At 42.9% G+C, this 15,958-nt stretch overlaps 1 protein-coding gene across 2 annotated transcripts; it reads right to left on the bottom strand.

Annotated features, from left to right (window-relative positions):
- Nucleotides 1–8,876: 8,876 nt before the first annotated feature.
- Nucleotides 8,877–14,979, bottom strand: LOC131725055 (uncharacterized). 2 transcript variants are annotated; one of them, XM_059018492.1, is made up of 9 exons: nt 14,786–14,979; nt 12,142–12,282; nt 11,618–11,748; nt 11,328–11,464; nt 11,055–11,148; nt 10,346–10,678; nt 10,087–10,255; nt 9,827–9,956; nt 8,877–9,533 (listed from the first exon to the last, which is right to left on the bottom strand). In XM_059018492.1, the coding sequence occupies exons 1-8, from the start codon at nt 14,883–14,885 to the stop codon at nt 9,952–9,954; spliced, it is 1,110 nt and encodes a 369-aa protein (XP_058874475.1). In that variant the 5' UTR covers nt 14,886–14,979; the 3' UTR covers nt 8,877–9,533; nt 9,827–9,951. The 2 variants fall into 2 exon arrangements, with proteins under 2 accessions (XP_058874475.1, XP_058874474.1); XM_059018491.1 differs by lacking the exon at nt 8,877–9,533 and having other exon boundaries at nt 9,557–10,255.
- Between the last annotated feature and the right edge of the window lie 979 nt (nt 14,980–15,958).

Below are 15,958 nucleotides of genomic sequence, written 5' to 3'. Positions count from 1 at the left end.
GTGTCACAGAATATCTGTGCACCTTGTGAATATTTGTTTCCCCTCTTATTTTTTTGTAACAGGTCTTTGCTAAATCGATGTTAATAATTTGACTGCGCCACCTTGTGTTTATCGAGGACAAGGACCTCGAGTGGTTGGTTCAAGCACAAACTCTCTTATCCAGGAGAAACCAAGGAATCACACACCAGATTTTAAAAAATCTCAAACACATTAACAATAATGTAAACCATATGACAATGCCACCTTCACTTCACAGTTTATAACAATTGTCTAGTATAGATAGGGATGATACAATAAAACAAACTCTAAATCTATCAGTTTCTTATAGTGAAGTTAATTAAACTAGTTACCACAGATTATTATTATTATTATTATTTATTTCTTAGCAGACGCCCTTATCCAGGGCGACTTACAATCGTAAGCAAAAACATTTCAAGCGTTACAATACAAGTAATACAATAAGAGCAAGAAATACAATAACTTTTGTTCAAGCAAAGTACAAGTTTGACAAACCACAATTCAATAATACAGCAGGTAATAGTGATAGTTACATCAGGATATGATTAAATAGTGATAGTTACATCAGGATGTGATTAAATACAAAGTACTACAGGTTAAAAACTTGGCAGATTACAGTATTCTGAAGTACAGGATTAAATGCAGTAAAATAGGGGGCAGATAAGAGCAAAATAAAGCACATTTACATGAAGGGTGATAGTGTCCCAGGATACAAACAGAGGAGTTCTACAGGTGCTCTTTGAAGAGGTGAGTCTTAAGGAGGCGCCGGAATGTGGTCAGGGACTGGGCAGTCCTGACATCTGTAGGAAGGTCATTCCACCACTGCGGAGCAAGGGTGGAGAAGGAGCGGGCTTTGGAGGCAGGGGAGCGTATCGGTGGTAGAGCTAGTCTTCTAGTGCAGGCGGAGCGGAGAGGTCGAGTGGGGGTGTAGGGAGAGATGAGGGTCTGGAGGTAGCTGGGTGCAGACTGGTCAAGGCATCTGTAGGCTAGTACAAGAGTCTTGAACTGGATGCGAGCGGTGATCGGGAGCCAGTGGAGCGAGCGGAGTAGTGGAGTAGCGTGGGCGAAGCGAGGCAGAGAGAACACCAGGCGGGCAGCAGAGTTCTGGATGAGCTGGAGCGGACGGGTGGCGGACGCAGGGAGGCCAGCCAGGAGGGAGTTGCAGTAGTCTAGGCGGGAGAGTACCAGGGCCTGGACCAGGAGCTGGGTAGCATAGTTGGTGAGGAAGGGTCGGATTCTTCGGATGTTGCTCAGGAAGAATCGGCAAGTGCGTGCCAGAGTGGAGATGTGCTGGGAATAAGAGAGGCAGGGGTCCAGGGTGACTCCAAGGTTCTTAGCTGAGGAAGAGGGAGAGAGTGTGGTAGATTCCAGAGGAACAGAGATGGAGAGATCAGAGGAGGGGGAGGAGGAGGGAAAGAAAAGGAGGTCAGATTTAGAGAGGTTGAGTTTGAGGTGATGCGAGTGCATCCAGGAGGAAATAGCAGACAGACAGGTAGAGATACGGGAGGAGATGGTGGAGTCAGAGGTGGGGAAGGAGAGGAAACTCTGAGCATCATCAGCATAGAAATGGTATGAGAAACCATAGGATGCGATGAGGGGGCCCAGGGAGCGGGTGTAGAGAGAGAACAGGAGAGGACCCAAGACTGACCCTTGGGGGACTCCAGTTAAGAGAGGGTGAGGTGTGGAGGTTGCTCCACGCCAGGTTACCTGGTAAGTGCGGTTGGAGAGGTAGGAGGAAAACCAGGCCAGAGCAGTGCCAGAGATCCCCAGGTCAGCAAGAGATGATAGTAGAGTAGAGTGATCAACAGTGTCAAAGGCAGCAGAGAGGTCGAGGAGAATTAGGACAGAGGAGAGAGAGGCAGCTCGGGCACATTTAAGTGAGTTGGTGACAGACAGGAGGGCGGTTTCAGCAGAGTGAGCAGAGCGGAAGCCAGATTGGAGAGGGTCAAGCAGAGAGTGGTTGGACAGGAAAGCAGAGAGCTGGCGGTGTACAGTCCGCTCGAGGGTTTTGGAGAGGAAGGGTAGGAGGGAGACAGGACGGTAGCTCTGGAGGGAGGTGGGGTCGAGGGTAGGTTTTTTGAGGAGGGGAGTGATAGAGGCTTTTTTGAAGGCAGAGGGGAAGATACCAGAAAGTAGAGAGGTGTTGAGGAGGGAGGAGATGAAGGGGAGTAGAGCAGGAGCAGCAGCTTGAAAGAGGTGAGTGGGGAGGGGGTCCAAGGCACACGTGGTGGGTTTGTGACCCTGGAGCAGGGAGGAGAGGTCAGAGTCTGAGAGGGGCAAGAAGGTGGAGAAGGAGGGTGAGTTAGTAGGGGTTGCAATGGGTGTAGGAGTTGGAGCGGGAGGGGGTGCGGGGGAGGGAGAGGTGTTAAAGAGTTTGCGGATATCTGAAATTTTAGAAGAGAAGAAGGAGGCAAAGTCATCAGGGGAGATAGAGGAGGGAGGAGGAGGGGGGGAGGGTTTAGGAGGGAGGAGAAGGTAGAGAATAGTTTACGTGGGTTGTTAGTGGAGGCTTGGATTACAGATTGGAAATAAGCACATTTAGCAGAGGAGAGAGTAGAGGAGAAGGAGGAGAGGAGAGTGCGGTAAAGGTCTAGGGCAGCAGGGAGTTTGGTTCTCTTCCATTTCTTTTCAGCAGATCGCAGTGTGATTCTTGCCGAGCGGAGCGCAGAGGAGAGCCAGGGATGGGGAGGGGAGGGGCGAGCAGGACGGGAGGTGAGGGGACAGAGGGAGTCGAGGGAGGAGGTGAGTGAGGAGAAGAGGGTGGAGGTAGCAGAGTCTACGGAGAGTTGTGAGAAGGAGTCGATAGGAGGGAGGTGAGAGAGAGCAGTGGAGGCAAGGACAGAGGGGGAGAGAGAGCGGAGGTTACGGCGAGAGGTGACAGTGGGGGTAGGAGGAGCAGGGAGAGGGGGGAGAGACAGAGAAAGAGAGATGAAATAGTGATCAGAGAGGTCCAGGGGGGTGACAGAGAGGGTGGAGGGGCAGCAGGCCCTGGAGAAGGTGAGGTCCAGTTGACGGCTAGCTTTGTGGGTAGGAGGGGACGGAGAGAGACAGAAGTGGAAGGAGTGCAGGAGAGGGAGGAATCCAGCAGAGTGGCTGGGGTTGGAGAGATGGATGTTGAAGTCACCCAACAGGACAGTCGGGGTAGACAGGGAGGGGAGGGAGGAGAGTAGATAGTCGAGTTCATCCAGAAAGTGAGTGAGAGGCCCAGGGGGGCGGTACAGAACAATGAGCAGGAGTTGACAGGGAAAGGTTAGTTGGACTGCATGAAATTCAAAGGTACTGACAGAGAGTGAGATGAGATCGGAGGGGACAGAAAAGAGTAAGGAGGGAGAGAGGAGAAGACCCGTCCCACCTCCCCGTCCAGTGAGACGCGGGGTATGGGACAGGACGTAGAGAGAGGACAGGGCAGCAGGAGTAACAGTGTTATCAGGGGACAGCCAGGTTTCAGTGAGAGCAAGGAAATCGAGCGAGAGGTGGGAGGCAAAGGCAGAGATGAAATCAGCTTTGTTAGCAGAAGAGTGACAGTTCCAGAGTGCACCAGAGAGTGTGCGGGAGGGGGGGAGAGGCAGAGAAATGAGGTTAGAGGGGTTGGAGGAGCAGCAGCGGAGAGAGGACAGAGGACGAGGACGGGAGGACAGAACAGGGATGTGAGAGACAGTCATAGCAGGACAAAAGGCACAGTTTATATTATTGCAGTTAATATAAAATACTCGGATCTATCAGTTTCATAAAGTCTCTCCGCGTTCCAGCTCCAGTCTGCAGCGCGGAATCTCCTTCACAAGTCCGGCTCTCCCTCTCACAAGATTCCTCCGCATTTATAAAGGCAGTAGATGATTGGCAGGGCGGGGAGATCAAGCAGCGAGCCGCTGGCAAGCAGAGCCGTGGAACGGGACACGCGGTTGCTAAGCAACAGGGGGGGGCGTGCATTGGGCAGACAGTCCTTCAGCCAATCGGAGTTTCGCTCGTATAGTTCCATAGAGGAAAGAGAGAAAGTAGTTTAGGGGGGTCCAGTGAAGCAAATCCATCAAACCACACTCGAGATGAGAAATAATAATAAAGAGCTGAACAACAAAACACACATTTATATAAATAAATCAACACACACACACACACACACAATACACATTTATCAAATAATAACATGAGAAACACAATCCACACGTGAATAATAATAATAATAATAATAATAATAATAATAATAATAATAATAAGACCCTACGACAATCGCACAGTTTCGTTTTTCAAAGCTGGTAAAGGATTTCCTCGTGAGTCAGGGCAGTACACGTGCTTATTAGAGTGACTGTATCCTGCTTACAGCGCGTCCACTCAAACAACACGGGGGTGAAAAAAAACACGTACATTTTAACACGTAGTCACGTGATGGTTCTCTATATACGTGATTTTTAAAATGTATTTATTTATTTATTATTTATTTATTCATGTATTATTTTTATTTATTTATTTATGTATGTAAGGTATCAATGCGCTTCAGTAATATCTGTAATTACAGAACCGCTTCTGAATTAACTGCGCTGAACCGGGCAGCTGTGAAAGGAAGACATTAAGGGCGCGTTCACGGAGATCATTCTGCGTGGATTCTGTGCAGAATCTGACCAGTTCATAGAAGATCATCGGATAAACTGGTCAGATTCTGCACAGAATGATCTCCGTGAACACACCCTGAGTCTGTCTTTATTCACTTCAGTGCGCAAGCGCAGCTTTAAAAAGAGAGAGCGACGCTGGGAAATGCAGTCTTTCTTTATTCACTTCAGTGCGCAAGCGCAGCTTTAAAAAGAGAGAGCGACGCTGGGAAATGCAGTCTTTCTTTATTCACTTCAGTGCGCAGGCGCAGCTTTAAAAAGAGAGAGCGACGCTGGGAAATGCAGTCTTTCTTTATTCCCTTCAGTGCGCAGGCGCAGCTGTGAGCAGGGGGTGTAGGGATATATAAATATAGTCCTGTAGGTCTAAAGCTGTGTTCATGAATATATCACCACTTCCTGTGCGGCTGAAGGACTCCACTTCATCTAGAGCCTCACAACGCACCCAAGACGTGGTGATATTACCTCATGATAACACACACACACACACACACACCCTGTCCTACGACATGAAACAAACATACATGTGGCTATGTTTTAATACAAAATCCATGCATCCATAATTCTGATTATTTATCTAAATAATCTCACAGCTCATTCTTTACAAATGAATCGTTTCTACATTTCTCGGAGTGCTAAGTAGTGTGGTGTTATAGTTTAACATATGAATTATCAGTGCTATTTGAGTATTTAAAATCTGGTTATCTTCAAAATTAAAATATCAGCAACGGTGTGTTAATTAAACGAAGCGCCTGACGCCGCTCGGAACTTTCGCATTTTTAAATCCTAACGGTCTCTGCTCAGCGGAGTGGAATGTTCAGGAGCCGGTTGCCTAGCAGCGTCTCCGCCTCCTTCTCTGCCCCGCCCCCTCTCTCCCTCTCTCGTGTTAAATCAGCTCTAATCGTGTTAAATTGAACACTCAGAAAGTGTCTATACTGTCCCACTCTACACAGTGTTAATCTTACACTTTTAAAAGTGTTAGCTTTTTAACACTTTAGCAGAGTTACTGTATCTCTGTAAATAGTTAAAAATGAACACTGACCAACACTGGTTATTGTTGCATTAACTCTACACTAGTGTAACGTGTTAACAATCAACTCCATCAGAGTACATTTTTACTCTGCCAGTTTTCTACCTTTCAACCCTGTAGGGTGTAAATATAAAATCAACTCTCACACTGTATCCGAAGCGCTTTCCAGATTATCATCAATATTTATTTCCCTGTCTATAGTCTGAGATAATCTGTCTATAACTGCGTAAACCCTTTCTTCCACAAAGTTATTTCAAGGAGTTTTTCTATAAATCTCCCTGCAGATGCCATTTAGAGTAGCCCGTTTTAACGTCCTCTTTTGTTTGCTAGACTTTATTTTACCGGAAGATTTGTGCACGAGTGAGGTTGCCGCATCTGGGGTTGCGTCACAACGTCGGGTTTCCGGAGTTTAAATGCCCATACGCAATTCACTTTACAAAATTACGTGATGGAATTAAAATGTTTAAACTATTTTAGTAACGTGTTTCAAAATGTTAAACAATTTTAATTTTTATTGGTCGATCGTATTTATTAGTGTTTTCTCGATTTAGGTTTATTTTGCGGACCGTTTATTTTGCTCGCCCCACGGTCGGGCGCCAACTGTCACGTTTTCACTTTTCACGTTCTCTTTTATTATATTATTTGCTCTGCACACACTCTTAACTCAGGGGAGACGTTAAGGAGGACAGAGATGTTTAAAACTCCTAGTGGTTTATGTTCGAGCACTGGACGAGCGGTGTGTCCTTAAAACCTTTTTATTTAATCAAGAAAATCACTCAGACTCATTTATTCAAAGTTTTACGAATCAGAGCAACATCAGCGCTCCTTCGTTTTATTAAAATGCCTTTAATATTGGTTTAGTAGTTTGCGCATACTACCAAAACCCGAAAACATGTAACAATAATTAGCAATCCTAAGTTTATTACAAGCTTCAGCATTTAATACTTCAATAACATAATACAATTATATGTATTCAGTGCAGCCCTCAGGCTGGTTAAGCACAAAGCCTACAAGCACCCACTGCTATGTTTCAGCACATTCAATATAACACTCTCAATACTAAAACATAGTTTCAAAACCTCATAGCAATATAACCAATACATGCAAGATACAATATTACCATTAATATGCTTACCTCCTATTATAAGGAAGAGTAGCGTGAACAAAAGAGAAGGACTGTTTTGTGGAGATCTGCAAAGGATGGACCACGTGGCTCTGCAAAGCTGAGTCTTGGTTGTGGTGGTTTTAGTGTGATCAGCCCAGGGTTTTTATACAATTTTGGTCCCATTGAAAGCAATGGGAGGCCCCAATTAGTTCCAATCATCAATCCTCATGGACAGTCCTTATCTCTTAGCGAACAGTAATCTATAAGGAATTCAACCAACTTGGAGTCATATGCCAATAAATCAACACTGGCCCATGATCCCATCCACTCATCCTTGGCCCCCTCCTTTATCTAAAAAATTTAGGTAAAGCAGAGTTCACAAAAATCCTTGCTATTTTGATTCACTACTTAATATGTGTGCATTATAAAAAGAAGTGGTGTTTTAAATATATGCAACACCAATATAAAAAAGAGTGATGTTTTGAATATATGCAACACCAACAGTTTATATCATAATATAGCAGTTTATAGTTATAATTGATTACATGAACTTGGCTTTCAAAAATATATTCCTTCATGTCATCTCACTCAAATTAGTTTCCTTCTTTCCTTACTGGTGTATGTTCAGCCGGTATTATAGGGAACTTTTATTCTATATCTTTCTTAGTATAGAGTTTTCTCCTTATGAAAAACCCAACTATTTTACTGAGCTGTGAAGTTGTCTTTTTCTCCTATGGGCCCCAATTGCCTGAACTCAATTGACATCCAGATGACCCTGTATGTTTCAGCTATATTCATACTGGCTAAATCCAGTTTGTTAAAGACACCTCTTCCCTTGCCAAGTTTGGTAGTGATGGATGTTTCTATAAATCTCCTTACACCTATGTCTCGCATGCCTCCTTTGCCCTTCGACTAGCTATTTTAGGTGTCAAGACCATCCATTCTAACTCCCTATTTTTGCAGTCAGGCCCCTGACACTATAAGCCTTCTGATAAGAAAATTCCGGCTTCTTCCCACCAAAGAGGCCTTCCAGCAGCTAATATTAATCTCTCCAAGGGCAGGCTGATAGAGAGTTCAAGAAGACAGGTCACATAGTTTATTCTTCTAAAACCTATCTCCTGCTTTTATTCTTCATTATTTATTCAATCCTTTTATTTTGTATGTTTACCACAAGTTCTCTTTATGCTGCGTCTTTTAACTTCAGAGTCAAACTAGTACCTTACTCCCTATAGCGTATGGCTGCTAACCTTATTACTTTCTGCTAGCCGCAGCATAGCAGCAATATTACAATAGGATTTTATTCAATTTTTCTGCTCTCTATTTGTGGTGTATCTTCTGACAATGCTTATTTTTCTTAAGTTAGAGTCTGCTTTTTACTCTAGGTTGTTCTTACTCACCTACTTATTTTAAAACTGAATTACCAACAGAAACCTACTCAAAGCGAGGTCTTTTAATCCTTTTCTGTTTTTCTCTTTCCCTTAAGAATACTCCTAACTCCTTTTCCCTTTATATTCGGAAGTTATAATTCTTGAATGTAAGCACACAGTAATCCTTTTCATTGAATTAGGACTCAGTTTTTAACGATGCTCATCTTAATAGAAAACAGCTTCAGGTATGCTATCATATTAAGTAAAGTGAATCATATGATCTTATACATAAAAATTGTTCATAGTACACTATTATTTAAACTAACAATGATTACCACTACCTATGATTACATGTTACCACAACAATCTATACCATTTAGAACAAGCATGTTAACATGTATTTAGTAGTATAGCATTATTCTGTTATTCAAGCTAAAAAGTTTTAGCAGAAATTTCAGCACCCAATTGTGGAGCTGTGCCCATCTTGATAAGAGATGGTTTAAGGCTGACTGGGTTAAAGTGTCAGGCTGTCCCCGCTCCAGTTAAAGGGTCATACAGAGAGAGCATTCTTACAGCAATGGTTACAAATTAAAACTATTAAACATTACAAATACAAACTAAAAACTATTAAACATTACAAATGATTATAGCACATGCATTTCATTAATATATTTAAATCATCCAATCCATGTCCAAGGCTTCAGCTCGTTCCCAGCAGGACTCCATTTCTGTTCTGGGTTCATCCCGAGTTGGTTCTGCAAACACCACAATACCTATTTTGCTCTACATTATTAGTGGGCAGACTTAATACAACTGAATCTGAATCAATCGAGGAGCCGTGAACTCTAGCCACTGAAATTCTCCATGCAAAGGAATCCAATTTCTTACTACACATAATAACTGGTTCGGGGTCACCCGTGACAACACACATCAAAAACAAAATGCAAGTCATACAATGTGACAGTATGGGACAATGTATGTTCTCTCATCATCCGTGTCATACGAAAACTGCCTGTCATAAGGTCTATGGTAAACCAGGTCTTCTACACATATCACAGTAAATGCATCACTTATTTCTTCAATGCTGAATGCATTTAAGTGATCATCAAAACACAACGTAGCAACATTCGAGGTCAAAAGAAAAGCTTGGTCATCTTTTCCAATCACATTAATGATCTTCTTGAATACAGGCATTTCACTTTCTGTACCTGAGCAAACAAACATACCAATGTGATACTCGCTTCCATAGTTCTTCACCCAACTAGTTCTGGAAACATCAGAGTATAAACTGGAATGGCCTTCTGGTCAACGACGATGTAGAATATCTGGATGATGTTCTTTTGTTCGCCAACACAGAGGAGGAAGGGCTGTTCATGTCCAACTTGTGCAAGGAAGGTCACCATGCTCGTCCCCACCTGAAAGAAAGAACATAGGGGAAACCACAGCCATTCATTTCTGTCACACAATGCAAAGACAAAGTAGCCTGAGGTACAAAGTAGCCTCCATTATTGCACTCAGATTGAGCAAACATGCTGATTGGTTACGATACAGCTGCTGTCTGCAATGCACCTCCAATCACCTTGGTGAAACTGTCAGAAAGCAAGGGGCGGGAGAGGGGCTTGCAGGGGCTGTGTGTATGGCAAGGAGGCACTGTGCTAGATAAAAGGAGAGTGGCACAGAAAAGCACAACCAAAATAAGAGAACATACCTTCATATATTTCACCAGATGGTCAGCAGCTTGAGAGACAGCGATCTTTGCAGCCCTCTTGCCTTTTGAGGTCGGGGGTAGCAGATGCAGCAGCAACAGAATGTCTGCCAAGTCACTGTCCCATCCTAGTCTTAGTGAAGTATAAACACAGTAGAGCAAACGCTACAGTAAACGCTACAGTAAAAACCTGAAGCTCACATGACATGTTAGTAAGACTTAAAACTATTTGGTGGTCAAGCAGAAATGATGTACTCATGTACCCAAATCATCAGAGTCATGCTGCACAGAAGAGAGGAGGGCTTCCAAATGGGCACTGGGGGGTAGGTTCTTGCAGTCTGTGATGACCCTGGGTCTGAACAAAGTTGGCCATTTCGCCAGGAACTTGCCAGATGCATCCTCTCCAAACAGCATTGTGAAGTCTTGGTCGATCTGAAAAACATTCAACCAACATTGTTTCGCAAAACTCTTCTCTATAAATCTACAAAGTATGGCAAAAAGCTTGCTTCTAATCATAATTACCAAGCCTGGTATGTCAAGGAATCGGGGGAAGACGCCCAAGATGGTTGAGGACTTCTCTGGATCCTGCACAATGTTCTGTCTGTGTTTGAATGTTGCCCTCATCTTCTCCTTGACCAGTGACTCGTCAGTTGAATGCTGAAGCACATATATCGCCTCTCTGCATTCGTCGCCTGTCAGTTGCTCAACAGTTGAATGTGAAGCCCGCTTAGCCTTTGGACCATCTTGGTATGTGGACATGGATCTCTTCTTGGTCCCATGTGATGTGTTGCGTTGGACAGTCTTAATCCTCCAGGCCAGGTAACCCGATCCACTTTCGGCATCGCAGTAGTGTTCCTTTCAAAAGGAAAACACAGTAAGAACTTGACAAAACAGAGTTCCCCTTACGATTGTGTATGCAGGGCAGCCCTGCCTGCCTAGGTCTCGTGCTCCCCCACCAGAAAGACTTAGGCTTCTACTGGTTTCTATTGACAGTTTCGGATAAAGAGGGTCTGGATGAGAGATGGAGCCTTCCCACCCTGTCTGGACTATAATCTAGGGGAAACACTGACAAATACATAAGGTCACTATTTAGGACCATAGTACTCTTGGCCAGGTGTCCCCAGTACAAGATGAGTCCTGAGCTGATAATTGAAGCAATTTGGCCCCACCAATTTAATTAAGAAAGGTTAAAAATGTGCATGCATTGTTACCTACAATAATCCAAACTTACATATCCATTACTTGAATCTGGATCCTTCAAATAGGGTAATAAAGTCACGATTCCCAGGGCATGCTTGGTGCGCACACTTGATGGGGGGACCCTCCTTTTAAGATAAATTGCAACAGAACACCACAACATGAATATATGAAAATTAATGACTAAGACTAAGTCTGACTAAAATCGTGCCAGACAAAATGTTGGTTTGTGATTATGTTATCAGTAATGAAAGGTAATTCTAGCATTGTTATCATACAGACCCAGCACATTGAATCATTCACTTACCCATGCTTCTCAATCATATCTGCCACAAGCATGTTCACTAATAGCCTACGGGTGCTATCAGAGAGACTATTGGTTTTGGCAAACTCAAGGAATATCTTTTCACCACCTGCCTTCGAGTCAAGGATGGCACTGATCATCTGGAAGAACAAGATAAAAACCTAACAGCCACAGCAGTGCATCTTCAAGGGTGCTGGAAATGGCAGAAACCACACAATGTGTTCTAAAACATTCACGAATGCACAAGCAGTGCATATAATAAAAAATATATATATATATATTTTTAAACTCACATCTCCTGCTGCATTACTGTCTACGGGACTATCAGTCCGATTTCTTCTCCTTGCTTTGATTTCTTCAAGAATCACAGTTGAACCTGATGATGAATCAGACCCCACTGAGCAGAACGAGGCCTCAGATAGATCTGAAGACACACACAATGGGAGCAGAAGCAGACATGACAAACTGGCACATTACTCGAGCTATCTGTGCTCAAAAGCCCATTGACTGTGTTTCGCACTGGCTAAAGTAAGCAATCAGTTGTCATAAAAAACGGATGATAGGATGACAAATGACATCTAATTTGACAGAACATTGTCATGACAATGCCAAAATCACAAGTCTCCTTTCAATAAATTCCTTACATTAGCCAATGCAAAACACGGTCAATGGGCTTTAAAGCACAGCTAGCTTGAGTACTTAGCCAGTACGTCATGTCCGCTTCTGCTCCGTATGATATCATTTTGAGAATTTAAAGGGTTTTAAGCAGAATGCGCAACAGGATCAACTTTGCTTAGCCTATAACTCAAAGTCTTACCAGATTGTTCTCCAGTGAAGACTTTGAAGGATACTTCACTTGACGTCATAAGCTCATCAAAGATGTCTGCATCATCTTCAATTCCTGAAGAGTCCTTTAAGTCCACATGGATCTCTGGTGGCAGATTGAATTTTTCTGAAACTGAGAAAAAATGGGCACGTTAGCTACCATTGGACTGACCTGAGACACTCACAAGAGCGCAAAATTGAATTCCACTGCAAGACATTAAGCCTACCTAAATGTAGCCCATCTGATTACAAATGAACTATCCACAACAAAAGAAATGAAATAGTCCTGAGATTCTGTCTTAACTGAGCTGCTTGGATGAATTCAGTGTAATCATACTTGGGGTCTGTCTTAGGAACCCTCACATATCGCTGCACTCCCTTACATTCCACTGGAACCAGCATCTCCTTAAGCACATGTGACATGCCAAAAATAAAACCAGCTAGCTATCCAACTTTATATGAAATAAGGACAGATCATCAATAAACATTTTGAAAAATACATTTCTTTAATGTGTGATATCAGGATTCCAATATTAATCTTCATACGATATCTTTGATATTAATCGCCTGCTCCAATGTCTTTTGATTTAACTCTAGCTGGTGTTAAAATAGGGCTATACGGAAAATGGAAATTTGGGATTTTTTAAGGACTCGTGATCTCTTAACTAAATATCAAAACCAAACTAATAGTTTATATGAATGAGAATGCATTGTACTGTCAAGAAAATAAGATATAACTGTGTTTAATTTTAAAATATATTTTCGGTGTTAGAAAGCCACAATGACAGTAAAGCGCGTAACCGTTAGCCCCGCCCATTTCGTGACATCATCGCCCTGTCCTCCTTCATAGGATTCAATGCAGGAATGTTAATTTCCGAAGCATTTACAACATGACCGCCCTCATCTAAAAAAAAGAGCCACCCCGATTGGCTAAATATTTCATGACGATGTTACAGACACCTTCAACAACAAATCATGTAAATCTTACAAAGTGCCTGATTGGTTTAGGTAAAAACAAATACGAGTGAATTTTGGAATTGGATTTTTCACATTTCTAAATGTCCCACAAAAGACAAATTACAGGAAGAAAGTTTATTCAGTCTACTTTTCATTGAACACGTAAATATAAATCAAATCAAAAACAGGACTAGCGCAGTGAAGATTCAAAATATTTCGACACGGTGCCTCCGCGCAGCCACTGACGTCATTTTGAGCTGTCATCACAGCCGTTTCAGCCGATGCGGTAATATTGAAATTAATACCAGTTTAAAAATAATAATCTGGTTTATGAAAATGGACTTCTTGAATGCATTTAAAATACCATGTATTGATGGGTTTTATAATAATAACAATTCTGACTAGTGTATCGTTATTGTGTAACTACAGGCTAGGATGAAGGACACGAGCACCGCCCTACAGGTCCAGTGTGCCGAATAACAGAACATTAACAGAACATAAACAATAACAGAGCACTCACACACACAGAGCACACACATACACACACACACACAGAGCACACACAGAGCACAGTGATCCATTGAGAAGAAACACACACACACACACACACAGAGCACAGTGATATTCCATTGAGAAGAAACACACACACACACACACAGAGCACGCACACACACACAGAGCACAGTGATATTCCATTGAGAAGAAACACACACACACACACGCACACACACACACACACAGCACAGTGATATTCCATTGAGAAGAAACACACTCACACACACACACACACACACACACACACGCACACAGAGCACACACACACACACACACACACACACAGAGCACAGTGATATTCCATTGAGAAGAAACACACACACACACACACACAGAGCACACAGAGCACACACACACACACACACACACACACACACGCACACAGAGCACACACACACTCACACACACACACACACACAGAGCACAGTGATATTCCATTGAGAAGAAACACACACACACACACACACACACACACACACACACACACACACACTCAGAGCACACGCACACGCACGCACGCACGCACGCACGTACACAGAGAACACGCAGTCCAGTGGCCACGCCCCCTGCTCGCGCCGCAGTTCCGAGAGCTCTCAGCTGTCAGTCTCTGCTGGAGTCTCAATTGTTGTGCGTGACTGTATTTACATAAGAAGAGTCGCTTCTGCTTTGAAATGAAAACGTCAGACTTACGATTTAAAAGCCCATTTAGTTGTTTCACAGAAAAAAAAAAAAATTAAATCAATGTTACTATTGACGCGTTTCTCAGGATGTGATTGAGATACACGAATGGCTTAACGCAGGGCTCTTCAACTCGTTTATTTCGGGGGCCAGATTGTAAAAAAGTTAAGAGTAGGCGGGCCAGAAACATTGTATTCAGCACATTTTTAAGCAACACAATACGTATTATATGAACTAATGTTAGTATATTTACATAATTTCACCATCTGAATAGTGCTTTAACAGAACACTTTAACATTACCGCTGTATCATCAAAAGACAGCGCACACGAGTATTATTAATGACTATTTTAATAGTGTTAAGCACTTGTATTGCTCTGACGGCATAATGACCTTCATAGATTTTAAAGCTAATAGTACTGCATAGCCTAAACATCATATACTCACAGCTGTTGAGTTGTGACTGTCCTTCTTTCTTATTCCAACTCGGTTTAATGGGATAAATTGCATTTATTTCCCTGGGCCACATGCATGAAGTTAGGCTCATACGACGTTACAGCGATTCGAAGGCAGTGTTGCAGTCTTTCACTGGTCAGTGAACTGCGTGTGTTGCTCTTTATCACATTCATGAGAGAAAAGCTGGACTCACATGTATAGGTAGAGCCAAACATAGCGAGCAGGAGTACAGCTAATTTCCTAGCATTTGGAAACTCAACCTGCTGAATGTGTTCAGTCCAAAACCTGACAGCGTCATCATTTTATAAATCCTGTTTCAAAGAAGAAGATGCCTGAATGTCCACAAGTTCCAGCTGCAGTGGCTCTTCTTCAACTGACGAGAGTAACTGCTTTGCGGTCGATGCAAAATCACTTTCCGGTGAAACGGTGAATGGATTCCGAGCAAACATCATGACTTCTTTCGGTACATGGAAATCTTGAAATCTGTCATTACAGTCATCCTTCAGCTTGATCAAGAAATCAGACATCACATTGGTGACTTTCACTGATGATGAGGCGGTGAAATTGCGCAGCTGTGGGAAGTGGAGAAGTTTTTGCAAATGCAAATCCGATGAGAAGAGAGACAACTTACTTTGAAATGCATTCAGCTTCTCCACAAGATCGATTATTGATTTTATCCCTTCCCTGTAGTTCCAAATTGAGTGTGTTTAAGTGTCCAAATATATCACTCAAAAAACACACTTTTGCCATGAACTCATCATCCCGAACCATATTTGAATACCTCTCTGCATTCTTATGAGAAGAATTATTGAGAAATTCAATGATTTCATCCTTGAGGTCACAGAAGCGATTCAGTGCTTTACCTTTAGTGATCCAGCGTACGTCGTTGTGCGCTAGCAGATCATGATGGTCTGCGGACATGCCAGCTTGCAACAACCGGAACAGCCGATGTTGAAGGCTTGATGTTGATCGGATGAAGTTTATTATTGATGTCACTGTATTCATGGGATCTTTCAGCTCATTGAAAGTTTGCCACACAAAACACTTTGATGGATAATGCAACGCAAGGACTGCATCTGTGGTGCTAAAGCAGAAAGCCTCGCTATCATACCATTTTTCCTTCCTATCATCGAAGGAGCACCGTCTGTAACTAGAAGACAAACT

The sequence above is a fragment of the Acipenser ruthenus genome, chromosome 60 (assembly GCF_902713425.1).
Source record: "Acipenser ruthenus chromosome 60, fAciRut3.2 maternal haplotype, whole genome shotgun sequence".
NCBI lineage: Eukaryota > Metazoa > Chordata > Actinopteri > Acipenseriformes > Acipenseridae > Acipenser > Acipenser ruthenus.
This window is presented reverse-complemented; position numbering and strand designations above follow the sequence as displayed.